This window comes from Hydra viridissima, unplaced genomic scaffold, assembly GCF_058129835.1.
Source record: "Hydra viridissima isolate aposymbiotic clone 2 unplaced genomic scaffold, HvirCarnegie_v1 scaffold_4, whole genome shotgun sequence".
NCBI classification, from domain to species: Eukaryota; Metazoa; Cnidaria; class Hydrozoa; order Anthoathecata; family Hydridae; genus Hydra; species Hydra viridissima.
In genome coordinates, this window is record NW_028324303.1 from 13,438,626 (window position 1) to 13,460,233 (window position 21,608).

At 26.9% G+C, this 21,608-nt stretch overlaps 1 protein-coding gene and 1 pseudogene across 7 annotated transcripts; both read left to right on the plus strand.

The window, feature by feature from the left end:
- Positions 1-1,196: 1,196 nt before the first annotated feature.
- On the plus strand, positions 1,197-21,388 carry LOC145182869 (uncharacterized). 7 transcript variants are annotated; one of them, XM_090086449.1, is made up of 9 exons: positions 1,197-1,294; positions 1,520-1,573; positions 3,471-3,550; positions 4,405-4,449; positions 6,654-6,752; positions 8,781-8,860; positions 15,949-16,119; positions 19,363-19,438; positions 19,614-21,388. In XM_090086449.1, exons 6-9 carry the CDS (start codon positions 8,795-8,797, stop codon positions 21,005-21,007), a joined length of 1,707 nt encoding a protein of 568 aa, XP_089942575.1. In that variant the 5' UTR covers positions 1,197-1,294; positions 1,520-1,573; positions 3,471-3,550; positions 4,405-4,449; positions 6,654-6,752; positions 8,781-8,794; the 3' UTR covers positions 21,008-21,388. The 7 variants fall into 7 exon arrangements, with proteins under 7 accessions (XP_089942575.1, XP_089942570.1, XP_089942574.1 ...); XM_090086444.1 differs by having other exon boundaries at positions 1,198-1,294; positions 8,777-8,860; XM_090086448.1 differs by having other exon boundaries at positions 1,198-1,294; positions 4,405-4,443; positions 8,777-8,860.
- On the plus strand, positions 12,621-14,576 carry LOC149889993 (uncharacterized; annotated as a pseudogene).
- Positions 21,389-21,608: the final 220 nt, after the last annotated feature.

Genomic DNA, 21,608 nt, shown 5'->3' on the forward strand with positions numbered 1-21,608 from the left:
TAGACCTGACCCATTATACTTACAGGTAACATAAAATTGTTTTTAACTAATTTATTCTGATATTGAACTTTGTGAATTGTGTTTTCACTACCATTAGTGTTTAATTAAAAACTCGTCCAACTTTCCTAAATAACTTTTTAGACGTAAGTTGTTAAAAGTCCGATGTACACAGCAAGTTAAGTTCAAATATAATTTGTCTCGTAATTTCTCCAAAAATGAAATTTTAATATGAGGTGGCGTGACCTTACAAAGTCCTGTGCTTTAAGAAAGTCCTAATTTAAGATATGATAAATTTTGTATATATAAGATAAGCATTTAGAGAAAAAAAATTTAGTTGTTTTAACTAACTAGATATCTATTTAAAATAGCTAAGTTATTTTCCCCCAAATATTTATTTTACATATACGAAATTTGTCATTTCTTAATTTCGGACTTTCTTAAAGCATAGGACTTTGTAAGGTCATACCATGGTAGTTATTGGGCGCACAGTCTCTTTAAAGAATATGTTCCTTAAAAAATTTGATTTTATCCATTTAATTTGGTTGATGTATTAATTATTACTCTTTCGCGCCAATTCTAAAGATAAATAATCACTTTTTTGACTGACAAAATATTTTTTTTCGACGAGATCAAATGCCAGTGACTGCGCCAGAACCAATAATATGTGAAAAAAGCCTTGTGAATTTTCGTAAATAGTTTATAGAATTATTTTTATTTCAGATAATTTTATGGCTTTCCCATACTTAAAAATTAAATGATCTAAATAGGGCAAATTTCAATAATTTGTTAGTAATTTAAGATGTCCCAATAGACAGTATAATACGGTTAATTGTCAATTTCTGTTTAAATGTTATTTTCCCGTTTAGCTGCAATAACTGAACAATTTTAATTGTATATGCACAAGACAACAATTTTCTGCGATCTTATTTGTGAGCTTTTAGCCGGTGTAAACTACTCAGCCCATCTGTAGTTACGCCACCCTAGTTAGGTGGATTTAAGCTGTTTTCTTCTGATTCACTGTGAGTTGGAAAAAGTAACACTTATAAACTTATGAGTTTATTGACACAGAACTTTTTAAACCTCAATTGAATAAAATACATTAAAAGCTTAATCTCCAATTATACGGTAATTAAATTTTCGTATACAATCTTACTTTAACAAAAACACAAAGTAAAACAACAACTCTCAAACTGGTTGTTGACTGCAATTCATAAACCGGATACTCACGAACATCACGTGACATGCTGAAAAACACAAATAAAGAAAATGCCGTAATTTGTTTACCTAAACCACGGTAAGGTTTCAGGACCGCATTAGTTTACATAAATTTTTAGCTGCAAATTACAGATCTAGTTTTAAGATTTTGAAAATCTCTGCAAAAATAACTGCATATATCTAATATATATATATATATATATATATATATATATATATATATATATATATATATATATATATATATATATATATATATATAATTGTCGTATTATTTGTGTTACACCATACATGTATATTACAGATTTCATAATTTACATGTTGATAGTGATGGTAATGTTTATTGAAGAAGAAAAAGGTAAATTACATTATCTGTTGTAGAACTAAGTATATATACTTATATAAAAAATATATATTGTGTGTGTCATATATATATATATATATATATATATATATATATATATATATATATATATATATATATATATATATATATATATATATATATATATATATATATATATATATGACACACAATGTCTATACATATACATACATACATATATAAGTATATATATACATATTTGTAAGATATATTTCTGTGGGATTTAGACTCATTTCTTCTGAAAATTTGCCAAAGTAAAGTTGTCTTTCCCTCACCTTCTTCCAATGTAAATACAAAATTTGGGCAAAAACCTTTTATGAATTTGGATCTTAGTAAATATAAGAGCTGAAATTGGCCTCTAGTGTGCTATACAAAGTACTTTATTTAATGTTTTGAAAAGACAAACTCATTGATTTTGGTTTGTGTGTGTATGTGTGTGTGTGTTGTGTGTGTGTGTGCACACACACATAATTTTATTACAAATTGGTAACTTAATTTATTATGCATCCCCCCTTCAATAAACAAAAAAATTAACAATATGCAATTCATATATTGTTTGTGTGTGTACACAATCTCTCTCTCTCTCTCTCTCTCTCTCTCTCTCTATATATATATATATATATATATATATATATATATATATATATATATATATATATATATATATATATATATATATATATATATATACATACATACATACATACATACATACATATATACATACATACATACATACATACATACATACATACATACATACATACATACATACATACATACATACATACATACATACATACATACATACATACATACATACATACATACATACATGTTGCATATTGTTAAATTTTTTGTTTATTGAAGGGGAATGCATAATAAATAAAGTTACAAATTTGTAATACATTATGATCATATTTCTATAAAAGATTAATTGTGTTAAATGAGTACAATTACATTGCAGTATATTTTTGAAATGTTTTTTTTTAGCACTAAACACCTCTAAGAAAAATTAAAATAAGTTTTATTTTTTCAGAATTAGGGACTGTAAATGATTGTATATAAAGTCTTTCTTATTGGATGTTATCAGAACTCTTCATAAATTTAATTCAATAGAGTTAAAAATAAAGTGAGGTTAGATTGGTGACTTTTAAACTTTTATTGTTGAGTAAACAAATGCTATTGCTTTATGTAAGATATCAACATAATGTCATTTTTGTAGGTTTTGAGGTGTTTATCTCTACTAAGCATTGTTTAGACTTTTAAGAGCGTTACTCTAAATATTCTAACAAACTGTGTTGAAGTGTGAGATATGTTTAAGAACTGTTTGATGTACAAAGAACAATTTAAAAGCTTTAGGAGAAAAACCATTCACTGTCTTTCCTTGAATAATATTGTTTTATTTTTGTTTTATCAGCAGACTTTATTTTGATTATGTGTTATGATATTGTCATACCAATCATACTCAATTAACATTTCAATAAACTTTTTTATTTGAAGTGTTTTGCTTGATAACTACAAAATTTGAAATAAGGTATGCACATCAGTTATCATTTATATTATATTGATCTCGCTGGCCCATTTTAATGTGTTTTTTTAATGCTATTAAAAAAAAAAGTTTATCCACTAAATCTCTATTAGACTTAATTTGTTTGTTGTCAGGCATTTAGACAGTAAAAGGCCAGAGATTATCCAAAAATTATGTTATTGTTTTTTTATGATACTATGAACATTTCTTTTTTAATGTTTTTAATTTTTAAACTGTTGTTTGCTTAAACCTAAATTACATTTTTATCATTGGTTATTATAGGATTGGATGAAAATTGAATTCTTTTTATTGAACTACTTGTATTAATTATTCTATTAGGTGATTTGGCTATTGGTCCATTACTTCTTCCAAATGCTTTGGGTATAGGCTGATTTACCATTGAGTGAATCATTTTATTAGTGAGTTTTTTTTTTTAAGTTGTTCTAAAGAGGTATAGACATCAAAAGACTAATTTAATATCAACCTAATTTATTATCTTGTATTTTAAATACATACTAGTTACTTTATTTTGATGAATAATATTATTACTGTTTGATATGATGCAGCAATTGGGCTTCTTAAGCATTTTATTTTTTAAAATTTTATTTATGAAAAAATTACTTTGTCCTGAATGTTGTTTTACAAGAAATCAATTCACCTGACCAACAGTTGTTGTTTTTAATGCTGATCTAATTAAACTTGGTGTTGTGGTTAAAATTTAAAACCGCTAATAAATGTTTTTAAATTTTATCATGTTATACTCTAAAGAGGATTTAATTTTTTTAACTCAACTTTTCCAAAGTTAATTTTTAAAAGTTTTTTTTTTTTATTATTACATTTCTTGGGTTATTTTTTTAAAACATACCAGCAAGCATATTTTTCAAAAGAAAGATTTATTTTACATTTAAAGTTTAAAGTGAAATATTAAAACACCATGGTTAAACTGTGGTATTTTCTCAAAGGAGGTGGGTTTTTATTTTATTTTAAGAAAAAACATGTTTCAGATAGTTATGCAATAAATGTCATTTATAAAAGGCTTAGTATGCAGCCATATCTATTTATAAAATAGGTCGGTATTTATTACACTGATTCGTTATGAGGGATTTTGTTTAATCTATAATCTATTTAACTTGCATTTCTAATTTTTTATAATACTTGGTATGTTTGAAATGTTCAGAATGTTGGTGTCTCTTAAATCTTTTGATAAAATAATACAATTGTGTTATTTTGAAAAAAGTGGAAAAAAGTGGGGTTTGTACTCTTATTTTTATAGCATCATGCACTGTGATTTCAAGTGATCAAACCAACTGATGTAATGGTTAGATTTTTGTAATATTTTTTTATTTGTGATTGCAAGTGCTTAGTTTCATAGTTTTAACTTTTTATTAGTTAGTAATCATATTTTCACCAGTTTGTAACTTTTTCTAAGTGATATTATATCAAAAAGCCTACTTTTAACTATAGAATTCATTTTTGTTTTTGTTATTGTTGCTCTTGTTAACCTTTATGTTAAAGCTAAAACTTACTTATTATTATGATTATTATTGTTACTATTGTTGCTGTTGTTTTGTTGTTGTTATTTTTTAAATCATTATCATTTTTGTTTTTGTTGTTATTGTTATTGTTACTATTGTTGTTATTATTATTATTATCATTATTATTATCATTATTACTATTATTGTTATTATTATTATTATTTTTACTATTAATATTATTATTATTGTTATAATTATCATTATTGTTGTTGTTATTATTGTTGTTGTTGTTGTTGTTATTGTTATTGTAGTTGTTATTGTTATTGTTGTTATGCTGATAACAATAATGATAATAAAAATACAATCTTTTTTTTTCATCATCATTACTATCATTGTAATTATTACTTTGAATTATTAAGGCTATTGTTAAGAGTTGTGAATTGAAAAAAACTTTTTTTATTTTTACACAAAAAACTGAAAGAAACAAATATTGTTTTTTTGCTTTTGTTTTTTGCTGTTAAATGTTTTGTTATTTGCTGTAATAATTACAATTTTTTTATCAATTAAAAGTTTCAAATTTTCTCCATATATTTATATCAGATTTAAATCACAATTATTGACATAATTGTCTCCATTTTTTTTCAAGTTTGTTAATAAGTCAGAATATACTAAAATTTTTTAAACAACCTGCTATCAATTGTGCTATCAATTGTGCCTTTTAGACTATACTGCAAACACACCAGCTCACTTCTTGTACTGAGTCAATCAGTGTGTAGAACAAGTTCAAACTAGGAATATGTAGTTTGTAACAGAAATGTATCAGGTCACAGTTGGGGTGTCTATGCTCCTATTTAGACGATTGTTTATAAAGATTTCAGCAGAAAAGAGTTGATGTAGTGCAGTGAAGTTACTACTCTGTACCTCAGGAACCTGATAGGATATCTGGGTCTGTTCTTGCTGTTAATGAATAATCAATAAATGCCTATAAAATTATAAACTATAATACTATTAAAACTTAAAAGTGACTCAGAGAAAGTTATTAACAGTAATCATTTTTATAAGCTGATCCTTATGCAATAAATTTTTACTGGATTACTTCAATTTCAGTAGAAATGGTTACGCTTCTGTAATGTAAAAATGAAACTATTCATCCACATTTTGTTATATTTATCTCTAAGGGAGAAATACCTCTGCTCAAGTGACATTACTGTCACACATCTTCAGACTCTAATTATCACAATTTGATTTGTTTGATAAGCCCAGTTACCATTGAAATACTGATTCTAAATATTGATTTGCCAAATATTTAACTTAGCCATTTTCTTAAATCTACAGTCTTGGGATATTTTTCTATTTTGTGTTTAATTTTTATTTGTTTACTAAAATTTTATAACTTTTTAATGCTTTTTTTTTCAAGTATCCTCATTTTATAAAATCAGCTTAGAATCAATCTATAATGAAATGTTAACCTACTCATAATATAAAGTAAAAACCAACTGATAAAAACAAAAACAAAATAAGCAGGATTTGAAAGAAAAAAAGTTTTTTTATCACTACTCCCATTATTGCTACTACAATACTTCAATTATTTTATTTATTTATTATTGTTAAAGAGCATTAAGAAGTGATTGAGATTAACTTTAGGAAGATTGAATACCATGTGTGCATAGTTTTAAGCAAAGATTTCTATGTTTTTTTTCTCTAAAATTAAAAAAAAAAAAAAAGAAATTATATTTAACCAAGCAGAGTGTAATGTTACACTTTCTGAACTATGACATATAAATCTTTTAATACTTTTTTTTTAAAGCAAAATTATTCCTGAGTTTTTTACTTTTATATATTACTTTACAATATTTATCTATTTAACACTTATAGAAATTATTGCAGTGTTGAATAGATAAAAATTAATTAAGAAATGCAAAATTATATAAAAAAAAAATGCAAAACTTCAAATAGAGCTCCCAGTTACAAATAAATCTAATCAAAAAGGTATCAGATTTATTCAATCCTTGACATGTATTTTTATGTTGTTGTATTTTTCTTTTAGGCTTATACAGTCTCTCAGGGTGTAGATTTTCAAGAGGGTGGACATACTCATCAACACTGGAAAGAAGAATTAGTGAGATTAACAAAAAGTATTCAGGAGGTGATTCTTTTTAGTTTTGAGTTTTTCTGTTCTTAATGTCATTCTTATTTAAAACTTCATTGGGGAGTTTTACAATAAACTTTTCAATAAACTCATTTTAATTGTTTAAAATGAGTTTAATAAGCAAAAATAATAGGGAGGCTTGCCTGAAATGGGTCATAAGACAAGAAAGGACAGTGATATATCTCTTTTTAATTCTTCATTTTTATGTGGTATTAGAGTTCTGAAATGCTTTTTTGATGAAATTTCAAAAAAGTTGAACAATTTGAATTTTGATTTTGCTTCAGGAATGAAAGAAGGGTTAGTTGAGTTTCTCAATTTTAGCTTACAACCATTAACAGTTATTTTGTAAACTCATAAGTTTTTTGATACTATTTTTAACATAATTTCTTTTCAATAAATTCTAAGTTTGTCTAAGTTACTCTAACTAAGCAACTCTAACTAACTCATTATAAAATCTTAAGTTTCTTAGTTTTATTTTTTTAATTTTGCATTCTTTTATTCAATAATTATAATTTATAATCTTCCTATAATTATAAAATATAATTAATGGCATAATTGTAATATGTTTCTCATAAGTTTAGTGATTTTGTTAAAATGCTGCTTATTTTCAGAAAAAAAATTAAGTCAAACTGCAGTTTTTTTTGTTTTTTGTTTTATTACTCATTAGTAATAATAATAAATTATGTAATATGTATTTATTATTTATGAGTAAAAATGTATTATGACTATCTAAAATTATTTAGAATTCAATATGTTATTAATTACTGATTGGTTAATCAAAAAACTGGTTGTTAAATATTAATAGAGCAAAGAGCTATCCCCAAATAAATGAAGGTCAGTTATTGAGATTAAGAAACCTAAAAACCTACCTAATAAATCTATTGCTATTCAGCTGGAAGTATCCAAATCAGCTTTATCTCATCTTTTAAAAAAAAAAAACAACAATCCAATAAGTTTGGTAGACCAAACCCTGGTTCTAGGTTAATACTACTTATTGGTCCAAACGTTTTACACTGTACACAAATGAGATTGGGAAGAATAACAAAAGGAAACCCACTTATGTCATTGGAGGGTTTGGTGGCACAGTATTCCCAAACTGCATAATGTTTCCAGACCAACCATTTTTTACAACCATGTGTATTAATCAAAAATGTTGATTTAACAACTGTCAAACCCTTAAAAAAGCTAACAATCAATGAAATCCAAAAGATACTCATGTTGTCAGCAACATGAAATTGCACCAACTGTGATGTGGAATAAGAAGAGTACCTTTGAGCTATTTTCATATTCAAAATGTTTTGTTAGATGACCTTGGTTTAAATCTTTAAAGATTTACTATATTTTATTAACCCAAAATGATAACAATTGTGATTTTTATTGACATTTACATCTTGTATTTAAATATATCTAAATAGGTAATCAACAATAAAAGTAAACCTGCGTATGGATTAATTGACATTAACTAATAATTTATTCAATTTGCTAAACTAATGAAAATTGCTGTAAGAATCATGCTAACATAAGTACAAAGAAAAACATTTTTTTAAAGATAAACTGGGACATAAGGTATCTGTCATTTTACCCAACTTTTGTTTTTAAGGATTACTATTAGGCTATTTGCTGGGTAACATTAATGGAACTTATATGTTTTAACTATCATTTTTTTTCCAATATTGTGTAATATTAAATGTATTAAATAAAAAATAATGGTATTTAGTTATACTAGATAATAAGATAAAAAAAGTATACAGTATAATTTATAAGTATACAGTATAATTTTAGTTATATGTAATACAACATTTTTATTAATTTAGCTTTGTCTTTTTACTTCAATTGTCATATTGCTAGTTTATGTTTTAACATTAAAAAAATTTTTTTTTGATATATTTTTTGCTATTATATATTTATTACATTTGAACAATTAGTTATTTGTTTACAATAAAGAAAATAGTGCAAATTAGTGCAGTATTATTTTGTATTGTAAACAAATAGTCTGGTTATTTTGTGATATTTTTTTGTAGGCAGAAGGTCGGTGTAAGATGTTACAAACAGAAAATCAACAACTGGAAGCTATGGTTCATAAATATCGAACTGAATATGATATTGTAAGTATATTTCAAAATATTTAAGGGTGAGTATAAGCAAAAATATTTAAACTTGATTAGTAAAGCGTTAATAACGTAATGTTAGTAAACACTCTATTATCACTCAGTGTAAAACGTCTTAAGAGCTTTAACTGTTTAGTAATATATTTAAAAGTATAATTTGTATTTATTTATTTGTTTAAATATTGTTCAACCTCGATGAAAAGAAAAAAAAAAAAAAAAATGCATTAGGTAGATACAGTGGTTTAAAAAAATAAATACATTAAGATTATTTGATTCTTTTTTTTTTCCTTTTTCAAAACATAAAAAATTAAAAAATAAAAAAAAAATAATAATATAAAAATAGCAATGAAAGAATTGGTTTCAAAACATTTTTTGTGATGAAGACTGACATTTTTTTTTATTAGTTTAATGTCTTTCTCTAGATTGTTATACTTGTATGTTGTTATAATATACATCAACTTTACTCTCCTTGTGTTTTTAATTTATTACCAGTTAAGTTTAGAAACACAATTGAAATTCATTAACTCATAAATTGCCACAAAATAAAAAATTACTTTGTTTCTTTTATTCAGAGTTATTGATCAAAAAAACAGTTGTTTATAGTTGTTCTTCAGAGAGTCTCTCAGTTACAGTTAATATGATTAATTTAATCACGTATTGCTATTAAAAAATTCAAGGAAAATCATTGAGAATGTAAAACTAAATATGCTTGAAATATACTTCAAATTGAAGTTTCACTTATGGAGATGTTTTGGTGTATAAATTAGTTTTTTACATTCATTCGTTCCTTTTCAGGAATTATTTTCCTAAAGCTCTTCGCTTACTGATGTTACATTTCTGACATAACGCTCTGATTCAAGCAGTCATAGTTGAATATAAAAATCTGATTTATGGTAAATTTCATTTTATTTTCCAATAATATAATACTTAATGTAGATAAAAAGATGAATGGTATATACCAATTTCTGTAATTGAAACTCTGGTTTAAGAAAAGGGTAACAGATTTGTTTTTTGTGGCATTGTTTTTTTTTTGTTGTGTTCACTTTTTTTTTTTAAAAAATACTTAGAGAATTTGACAATTTCTGACTTGCTTACAAAATGTGTAAATATGTATATAAGCTATTCTGAGCAAAAAACTAAACGTTTATCATTTAACTAAATTTTAATGATTGAAATTTTCCTTTGACTAAACGAAATTTGCAATGATTCAAGATTCTCATTTTTTCTACACTTTATGGACATTACTTTATAAGATGATGAATATTCAAGAAAACAAACTCATCTTTTATATTTTTGATTAATCAATCGAAATATAATTCAAGTAATAAACAACTTTAAAGTTATGTAAACATTGAATCTGTTTTTTGCGGAAAAAAAATCTGTTTTTTTGCAGCAGTTTAATGAAAAAATTTAAATTTTGTATAAAATGTTTTTTGAAGACCTTTTTTAATTAAAATAATTTAAGTGAAATAATTTATACTGTAGTCATGAAACATTACTGCTCTATCTTGGAAATATAAGAAGTATGAAGATCTTTCTCTAAAGGTACCCTTGCAAAAAGTTTCCGAAGGAACTTTTTCAGTTTATGCTGCCTCCAAAAAGTATGCCGTACCAGAGCAAAAAATTATGTGGCATTTAAAGAAGCAACAAAATAGAGAAAGTCTGAATAAAACTTGTCCTGAAAATATGTTAATTGAATTTGAAGAAGAGCAATTGGTTGAGTGGCTTGGTGTGTCATTTTTAAGGTGATCCTAAAACAAAGTATAATTTAGTTTAAAGGCTGCTTTAGATGTATAAAAAACTTCTTAAATCTCTCTACTGTTTAAAAATGGACTTCCAACTGAATATTGGGTAAAATCATCCCTAAAAAAAAAATCCTCAAATAGCTCTTCATACTCCTGATCTATTAGCAGAACAACAGCTATGAATCTATTAGCAGAACAACAGCTATGGTTCCAGCCAGCAAAATCAAGAAATTCTTTGAAAACCCTCACAATTTTTTAGAGAGGATTTGTAAATTTCATGTCCTTGGTTGTCCAGATGCTTTCTATAATGTTGATGAGATAAATTTTGAATTGAACTCAATCATGAAAAGATTTTTTCATGGAAAGTTGTGAAAACAGTTTACAAAGTTAATTCATCAAGTCCTTAAGAAAGTCACTGTCTGCTATTGTTTTGGATAATGGTTCTATGTTAAAAACCCAGGTTGTTTTGAAAGAAAAGTTTACTGGGATGGGAGATCTTATTTATGCTTCTGGATACTGTTAATGGTAATTTTCTATTCAAACTTATTTTGGATGGCAAAAATAATGCTCTTTCTAAGATTACATTCAGAGAATTGATGAGGAATTGAAAGATGTTGCCTGTTTTCATGTTCTTAGACAATCACATTCATTCCATTAAACTAATAAAGATAGAAAAAGCAAAAACAAAATCAAAGTTATCTGAACCTGTTGTTAAAAAGAAGCATGAAAGACCAGCTAATATTCAATAATATATATTTTATGTTTATAATGAATATTTGAAAAAAACTAGAATTTTTTTAATTCTTATAAGCTTAACAGCAATAAAAGCAATTTGATTTTAATGTTTCTTAAATTTATCACATTTTTTCATTTTTTAAAATACTGTGAAAAACAAAATAGATTTGTTAGTTAACTTTGTTTTTTATTAAGACTGTTAAGGCACAATTTGGTACATGTTTCATTTAAAAAAATATAAGATTCAAGAGTTAAGAGTGGTCAGAGTTTCTAAGAAAGGAAATACTGCAAAAAACAAATTTTTTACCTTTCAAGATATAACCTTTTTAAGCCTTTTCTAATTTTTTATGAGAAACTCAAAAATGTCCTGCATATTATTTTTGATTTACAAGTCATAAACAGAGTTTTTTTTATTTAAAATTTATGTTTTAGAAATACTCCATTATGGCAATTTAGTTACAATACAAATGAAGGGCTTATTGTGAAACAATAACACGCCACAAAAACAAATATTTGAAAAAAAATTATTTTCAAGTTTTATTTAAATCTATAAAATCAGTCTATTTTTCTCTCAAATTTATACTTCATAAAAATACTAATGGATATTATATATTGGACAAAAAAAAATAATAAAAATGCAAATGTGGAAAAAATAAATTTTATTGAAAAAAAACTTGTAATACTATTGCAAAAAACAAAACACAATTAATCTAATTTAACAATAAAAATCACTTTGATCTAAAATAGTTTCAGGTTCTTCTTCAATCTTTCCAATTATGGCTTCTAAATTGTTGTAAAACTGGTGGTGTATTGGAGGTTGGCATTAATGTTGATAAAATAATTCTAGTGGGGACTAAAATATTTGTTACCTAGATTTTGTTGTGTTTTTCTTTTTATTCTTGAATTTGTGCTCTCAATTTTTTGTATCTAGTGACTCTTAAAACTAGGTTCCTGTGTTTTGACTCTAACTCGCTTGTAGGCTGTTAATTCAGGGTATTCAACAGAATCTGTAACATATACAGATTTGATTAGGGCGTTACTCTAAAGTAAATATACAACAATATAATAAGCCACAATAGTAAACTATTTTTCTTGTGTTGTAATATTAAGTGCAATAAAATAACAAGTCACAAAATAATAATAAACGTTTACCTGTTGATTTGAAGCTAAATTTTCTAAAGTCTTTATCAGCATCACTATCATCAAAATCATCAAAATGTTTTAAAGCAAATTTGTCTCCAAATGCAATAAAACTTTTAGAATACATCATTTTTGAGATGATTAAAAAATTTTCTCAATATAATGCAGACACCTTGCATGAGGTTTTTTGTAAAATTTTATGATGCCACACCCCAAATTCAGCAGAATTGATTGATGTCTGCCACAATTTTGTTCTTCTTATGCAATTCACGTTTCAAACTTGCCCAAAATTTTTCAATTAGATGACATGGTCGTTCAAACTCTGTTAATAAGCGACAGGTTATTGTGTGCAAGCACAGTTGGAACATGAAAATTTTAGAACTTTCAAAATGGCTACGGACCTTCGTTACAGAATGAATTTTTACTTAGCAACCAATTTTTCATTACTTATCGCATTTTTTAAAATCGTCTACGTTGATAACCAGCTTTTAGGCTGTTAGTAGTGTCTCAATAACTTAATTTTATTAAGAAGTAAGTAAAATGAAAAGGGAATATTACTTTATGATTAAAGAGGGTCTACCTAAAGAAAACTTTTTCTTTGATTTGTTTACAAATTTGGAAGTCTTTTTACTTTTTTTTTGATCGGTAAAACTTAAAAGTTTTTCTACTTTTACTTATATGAATCTTTTAACTTTTTATTACTTGTAAAAAATCTTAGCACTCAATTTTTTTTCTTGTTCAAAATTTACATCTAACCATTGTCCTAAATTGATAACATTTTATTTATATTGTTTGTGAAATAAAAACTGTCCTTATGTAAAAAATTTGACTAAATGTTTCTAATAATTTTAAATAAAATCTTTTACTTTATATGCAGTTTTTTATTGATTTATTAGCTTAATTTACTTCATGAATATAAACACTGCGTAATGCATGCGGTTAAGTTTGATGATTATTCACAAGAACTATCCAAAAAGTTTTATTATTTTTGAATGAAAATCCATTACAAAAATTTGAACCTTAATTACAGGGTCTATGGATATTTGGTTTGGAAAAAAAATTATACTATTGGAATAAACCAAAAAAATAAAATTGAAATATGTATTCCATGTCATGTTGTCAGATTTAGAGAATGTACACTCATGTAGAAATTTTCAAAATGTTATGATGCCATAAAGAATGGGATCAAAAGAATGAAATCAACAACACTTCTTTTAAATATAAATTGGAAACCTCATTGCGATGAATGCTATTGTTTTCAACAGGTAGAAAAACTCAGTAAAAGTTTAAATGTTACTAAACTACTAAAACAAAATAAAAAGCTTATTGGTTGCCCTGTTATTGGTAAAAAAGTGTAGTCATCTTCCATGATTGCTACCATTAAAAAAAGTATTGTGACAGCACACGACTTGGAAATAGATATTGAAGAACTAAAAAAAGAGATCAATCCTTATTTACAGCTTTACCAGTGTAATTTTTGTGGTAAAATAGCAAAACAACCAGCAACTCTAACAAAATGTGAACACTTATTTTGTTTTTTCTGTCTTGTGGAAAATATAAAGGTTAACCAACTCAATGAAACATTATGTACAAAATATAAACAGCTTATTTTACCTGAAGATTTCCAGTATTAAAACAAATTCTCTTTTAATTATGTTGACTGTTACATGTATATGTAAAAAAAAGTTAAATTCAATCAAAGAATATGATTTAGATATTAATCATAAGTGCATCTGCCTTGATAAATCATTAATGATAGCACAATCAGCCCCATCGTTATCATCATCAGTATTCTCATTTGCATCTAATTTGGTTTCATCATCATCATCATCATCATCATCATCATCATCATCATCATCATCATCATCATCATCATCATCATCATCATCATCATCATCATCATCACCATCATCATCATCATCATCATCATCATCGTCATCATCATCATCATCGATCTTTAGATCAATTGTTTAACAATAAGTTTTTTTTCTTAATTCTGTTGTCACAAAGGTTGACAAAGTCTGATGCATTTGGTGATGCTCTACTTATACCATTACAGAGAAAAAAGGTTTGATAATATCTGCTGATAAAACTTTGAGAGTTGATGTGATCTTACTGAGATAATTCAGTAAGATAGTAGCAACTCTCAAAGTTTATCAGCAAGTATATTACTTAGAATTTGTTCTGGAATTCCTGTTAAAGAAAAGTATTTTTTGCTCTTTTCATGAATTTACCTTTAACTTGTGGACAAGGTAAAAGACTTATCTTATTGTTTGGTTGTGCTGCCATTCTTTCATTTCTCTACTCATCTCTATACTTATTCTGTGCTTTACTATTTTTCTCATTCCTGACTTTTCTCTTCTTATCATTAAGTGAATTTTTTTAACTCTATAAGTTTTAGAAAAAACAACATTACAATCGATATCCTCCTACAATATAAAAAACAAAATTAACTTTACTTATATACTTCTTCAATAATCTGATAAACAAGTAAATCATCACTGCATAACACTTTTGATATTTAATGTCTTAAGAATTCATGATGCAACTGCAACTAGTATCTACATAAACCTGAATTTACAGGAAAAATCACTTGTGTTATAGATTTGTCATTGTTTTTGTGATTTTATTGGATACTGAAATGTATTTGATAATAAAATTGAATTTTGAATCAGACTGATTTTCACATTTGAAGATGATGTTTATTGATCTAATGCAAATTTGAGTAACAAATTTTTTAGTAATTTTTGTATTTAAAAAATAATGATAATGCAGTTTTGTTTTGAATTATCCAAATTTACATTTTACTTATAAATTGGAAAAAACTTAGTTTTATAACTGTAAGATTTAAATTCTTGTTTGATTTTCGTTACTGATGTAATATGACTTTTTGGAATTTTTAAAGCTAAAATTTCTATAATTTGTGTGCTTTCGGTGAAAAATCAATTTAGTGATGTAAAAAGTACATCCTCCATCATATTTCAATGTTTTGAATGTCGAATTGGATTAATTAATGTTGATGAAATATCAAATTTTCTTTTTTAAACATTGATTTCTTCAGCAGTCAGAGTTTATTGTTCAACTTTACTTAAGAATTCAATAATTAATTTTGAGTCTGAGTTCTCTGAGATATTGTAAAGAAGAAACCCTAATACGTAATTAGTTATACAAGAGAACATCTTAATTGTAAATAAGGAAGATTTTGTCCCCATAGAAATTTTAAAATTCCTAAATTGCTACAAATTTTTCTTAAACAGACTAAGACACTTTCACCTTTTTTTTTTTTGTACAAAACATAATCTGCATATTATTTTTCAGGAAAGAAATCTATGTTTCTTATCAATGTTATTCCATTTTTCAATTGATATTTGTTACTGCTGTGCTATATGTTTATCAAATTTATTTATATTAGGAATAAAACACCATTGCAAGTTTGATTATTATTTGTTAAAAACATTTTTTTAGGACACATCCTATTTGAAGAGTCAAATCCAAAATGAGCGTGATAGGCATATTCAGTGGAAAGATCTGTACTTTAAAGTGCACTCAGAGCTAGTTGATTTGAAGCGACGAATTGGTGAAAAGAAAGAAACAAGTCAAGTTGAATTTATATGGGCACACCCAAATCATAGAGGGGTATGTCATTTTTATAAGCTCTGATGCATGTACTGCTTGTATTTTGTGGCCCTGTTGTCAAGTTGCCCTGGAATATTGTATTGTTTATGCAAAAGATTTTAGTCTAGTAACTTTTATAAACCGCAGTTTCAGCAATTTTTTATTTGATATTCCATTTACAAAAACCATGTTAAATGGGTTTATTGAAGCATCTTAAACCATACACACATTATACTTGCTCTATGTGCCTACTATCAAATTTGATCCTTTTACTCTCCTTGTATGCACTTTGTTAGTTAACATTAAGATTATTAACTATAATTTGTAATTATGATAAAATTTTCTATTAATTTCTGTTGCTTCAATTGAATGAAATTCTGTATTAAAAGTTAAGTAGTCTCAAATCTATATTAAGTGTAGCTTATATGGGTTTATAATAAAGACAATAGCAATACGATAAAGGTTTTCTTTAATGAAAAATTCTTTAAACAATATCAGGTATGCCACATAAGTATGAAGTGATTTGTTAAAAAAAGGCCACCAGTTTTAATGGGATTGTAAAAACACAAAAACTGGCTTACCTTTTAAATGTTTAAGAAAATTCCAATTGATAGGGGTTTCCTTTATCTCAATAACAGCCTCCACTCTGTGCCAGAACAAAAGTATGTGGTTCCATACTTATTGTATGTCCAATGAATCATCCATTTATGCCTTCTTACCTCAAAAATAAAAATGAATATCGTATCTACATTGGCATGATAAAAAAGTAAAAGAAAACTGGTAGCTGAAAACAAGATACTATTGATGCTGTTTAAAAAGGTATGATTGTGTATGCAACAAGCAGGGCATTTTGAAAGTTTTTCTATCGAACTTAGCCAGTTTTCCTCTAAAAATGGAGTAATTCTTGTTGTTTTGTTCCCAAATGTTCCCAACACATCTTGCAGCCACTTAATAAATCTGTTTTTGGGCAAATGAAAGCAAAGTGGAAATCCTTTTGTTAACAATTGCATCAACCATGAAGGACAAGAAATAAACAAGAACAACGTACGAGAAGCTTTAAATTCATTCATAATCAACCTTCTATGGCAAACAATATCAAAAGTGGTTTAAAAAGACCAGAATTTTTCCATTCAATACTAATAGTGTTGACTACTCAAAAGTTGTTCAAAGATTAGCTGTGCCAATTGTAATTCCAACTACTTATTTAGAGCAGAACCTTTCAAATGTAATTTTATCAGCTTCTTCTTAAATAATCTTTGTTGGGTTGTGGATTGATCCAAGTATTGTAGAGCATTTCAAAAAAGCTGATGATTACTTAGGTTGGAAAGGTGATTTTGAATACCTGCAGCTGTATCATTTTTGAAAAAGACCTTTCTCTAAGAGAAGTAAAACCATAATTTTACCTGATGATGTACAACAGAATAATGAAAATTATTCACCAAGCTGTAATGTAGAAAATGTGCAAGTTATAGCTGATGTGGAGATGTTGATTATAATATTGCAACAGTAACAGATGCAAAAATAACTTTTTCAGTTTAAAAACAGCAACAGAAATTTTAAATCTAATCGAAAACATTTTAAAATGACCAACACAACCAGTCCAAATGTCCGAGATAAGTATCAACACTATGTACGATAAGTGTGAAACACATTTGATAAGACTAGAAAACTCTCTTTCAAAAGTTTGATCAAAGTTAGTACATAAATTGTTTAAGTTTCAGGGTGAGAACAATTTTAAACAAACCCTTAAAAAATATTTTTTGTAACAAAAAATTTATTTCTAATGCTCCTTTTTAAGTAATCTAACATATTATAATAAATTTTGTTAACTCATGGTAGGTGTGGAAATGACCCTATATAATATATATATATATATATATATATATATATATATATATATATATATATATATATATATATATATATATATATATATATATATATATATATATATATATATATATATATATATATATATATATCAATTTTTATAAAAAGACCTGCAGAACTGAAAATTCTGCAGAACCCCTGATAAAGGTTGAAGAGCATTGCATTAAAATTTTCTTGAACATGAAATTTTCTCTTTGGGTTTGAAAATGTATTATGAGAAGATCTGATAGCGTGCTCATTTAAATCACCTTCTGTGTATAATTTTGGAGGATGTGCACAAATAGTTTTGTCCAATATTGCTAGATCAAATCTTTGCTAATGTGGCAGATCAATTATTTAAGTTCTAATTTTGATGACTTACAAGAGTAGGTTTTCTGTATATCTTTGTTTTTCACTTCAAGGTCATTCCCAGATAAATTTTGAAGGCCATAACCATCATTATAGGAAGTTTGTGATTAACCTTAGCCCATGGCATATTTGTAATGTTATTGAATGTAGCATTATATAAAAGCCGCTAATTTTGGTATAAACAAATCTTTAATTATTCTCAATTATGCTTTAATCATGCTTAAATATGCTCATGCAATAATGCACTCCCTTATACATAGCTCCCTACTAAACGGAATGAATTAAAGCTATTGAGCCCTTTTTGTTATAAGTTCTTTTGTTTTCCATGCTTTCCATATAATTATTCTATATAATTACAATTATTTTCCATGCTGTTTGTGAAAAGTTAAATACTAACAAGAGCAATACAACTTCATATGTTAGTTTGATATAAAAGGTCATTCCAATAACCGGTTTACATCTAATTGTTGGTAAAGTTTTAAATCTTATTTACTTGTTTAATGTTTGTGAAAGGATAAATAAATACCTACTTTTCTTCAAATGTCTTTTTAAGCCAGTTATTTTTTCAAGTTTTTCCATGCACGCTCTCGTGGAATGCACTTAAGTCAATTGCGGTAACTTACATTGTCATCTGTTATGGATTTAAAAGTGACTAAGTTTGTCTTTAATTTTTTGTCAATTTCTATAAGTTATTGGAAGAAATAAACTTTAGTGTTACATTTCTCTTATTTTCCTCAATGTTTCTGTGATTCTTTTAGTCAAACTACAATGAAACAATAAATAGTGATGTAAATTAAAACTATACTTTTTTGAAACAATATTTTTCTGATTTCCACCTCTGGGTTCACATAATAAAATTTCGCACTTAAGTTGCGCACCCAGTAACAGTTGTTCAATAGTTATACCAAGGGTGGAGTCTTTGGTTTCTTAAATTACCTAAATGAATGAAATTTTATTTTATTCGTTCAGTTGATTTTCATCTTTTATATCAAAGCTTGAACCAATGTTTCCGTGATCTCTTTTTAGGAAATCGATTGTAAAGAATGTGAAGAAGAAAGACAGCGAAGTTCATCTCAAAGTGGCAGACAGTTATCAGGAGGAGGTTAGAAAAATGAAAATTCATTTTTAAGAAATTTAAAATTGCGTTTAAAAAACATTGCTTATATTTGATTGTAGTAAATATCTTTTGTTTCATGTCTTTATGATAAATGCTGCTATATTATGTTAATTTTAACTGCTATTGAAGTTCTTATTTGCGATTGTTTTTTGAATTTAAGATGGATCCTTGGCTAGACCTTCTTCTGCATCGCAAATCTTTCTAATGGAATCATTAAAAGATGCTATAGTAGATACATCTGCAAAACAGTCACTCCCTATAATTGATCAGATGCCAACTTCCTCAAGTTCTCTTCAAGATCCCTCGAGACCTTCTCTTATACAATTTCACAAAATGCACAAACCCAGTGTTCATAAAGCGGAAGCTGGCATCAAATCTCCTTTTGAGCATGCTCAAAAGCCATATGATCCGTATACCATTGAGCGTTCTACAAATATAACTCATGGAGCTCCAAGCTCACAATTTAACTCATTACCAAACTTTTTTAAATGTTACATATGCGGCATTTATTCAGATTCAGAGCAACATCTACGTTATCATATAGAACAGCACAATGAGCACAAGTTGTCTCCCGCAACATCAGCGACAACAACAAACACTATTAGCGAGGTTGAAAACACCAATCAAGAAACATTCATGTGTTCAGAATGTAAAAAAGAATTTAAAGATGAAGACTATAGGAGGCATCTTCTTGTTCATATGTTCAAATGCAAAGTTTGTTCCCAAACCTTTGATAACGATATTAGTTTTCTCACCCATATTAATAATCACGGAGAGCCAATAGAAACGCCTTACGTTTGCTTTTTGTGTGGCAAGCTGTTTCCACATGTCGCTCATCTTACTCATCACATACTTTCTCACCCTGACGAAAAAAACTACGAGTGTGACGAATGCGGTAAAAAATACTCCACTAAAACTCATCTTACTAGACACATGTCTGTACATAGTAAGTTCCGACCTTACCCGTGCTTGGTATGTGGAAAAGGTTTCGCCTATCGTACACATTTACGTCGTCACGAAATTGTCCATTCAGGAGCTCGCCCTCATCAATGCAAGGTATGCCAACAATCCTTTAGTCGCAAATCAAGTTTATCGCGTCATTATTTTATACATACCACAGAAAAGCCATTTGTTTGTCCAGTGTGTCAGAAGGGATTTAATCGAAAGGGACGTTTACGTAATCACATTAAAATACATATTAGAAAAGGACATACCCAGTTGGTTGATTATGTAATAGAGAGGCGGCCTATAACAAAGGAATTCATCGAGAATGCGAATAACGTTGACACTGCAAAAACTTCGGAAGACTTGACTGGTTTATATCCTGGTGTCATTCATCCTAAGATGACAATTTTGCCTCAAACTTCTCCGTGTTCTATTAAGGATGAAACTTCAAAGGAAGAAAGTGCCGATTCTTTGAGTACTGATACAGAAAACGATGCAGAGGGTGAATTAAGTGAAGAAATAGTGTATTACGAACCTACAAAAAATAGCGATGCAAAAAATCCTGTGAACGAATTGTCTACTTTTTCACAAGAACTAAGTTTTCTTTGAAACGCACATAAAAGTATAACTAGGGTAAAATTAAAAACCATTAAACACAGATAGAAAGATTAAAATCTTTTGGAAAAATAACTCCAAATAAATACTGTGCAGTTTTAGGCCTTATTTTTATAAAGTTTTATCGTGTAGGTATTAACAGTTGTTTGGTGTATCCATTTTTTGAGTTTACACGTTTGATGTGAAGCGAGAACTTCGAGAATTTTATTATTTTTTATGTTCATATTTTTATGCGAGTATCTTTTTTCTCAATTTTCTGCGCTTTTTTATATTTAAAAAATGGTGAACTTGTAAGTTTTATTGACGTTAATTTATTCTCTTTTAGATTTGTATATTTTTTTAAAAACTTAGTTGAATTTAAGCTCTGTGTTTGTAGCTTGTCTTCATTTTTTTATTTTGAAATTTCAACTGGTAAATTGAAAACTATCAGTTAAGTTTGAAGGAAAACGAAACATTTTATTCTTGGACAAATTTCTTTTTATTCTTCTTTTCTTTTTACTTTTTTTACTCCTCTTTGTATAGCTTTTCGTTTGTGATTTCTCAAGTTGACAATGAAACAGTAACTTTTTAAGCTTTTGTTATTCCACTGAAACTT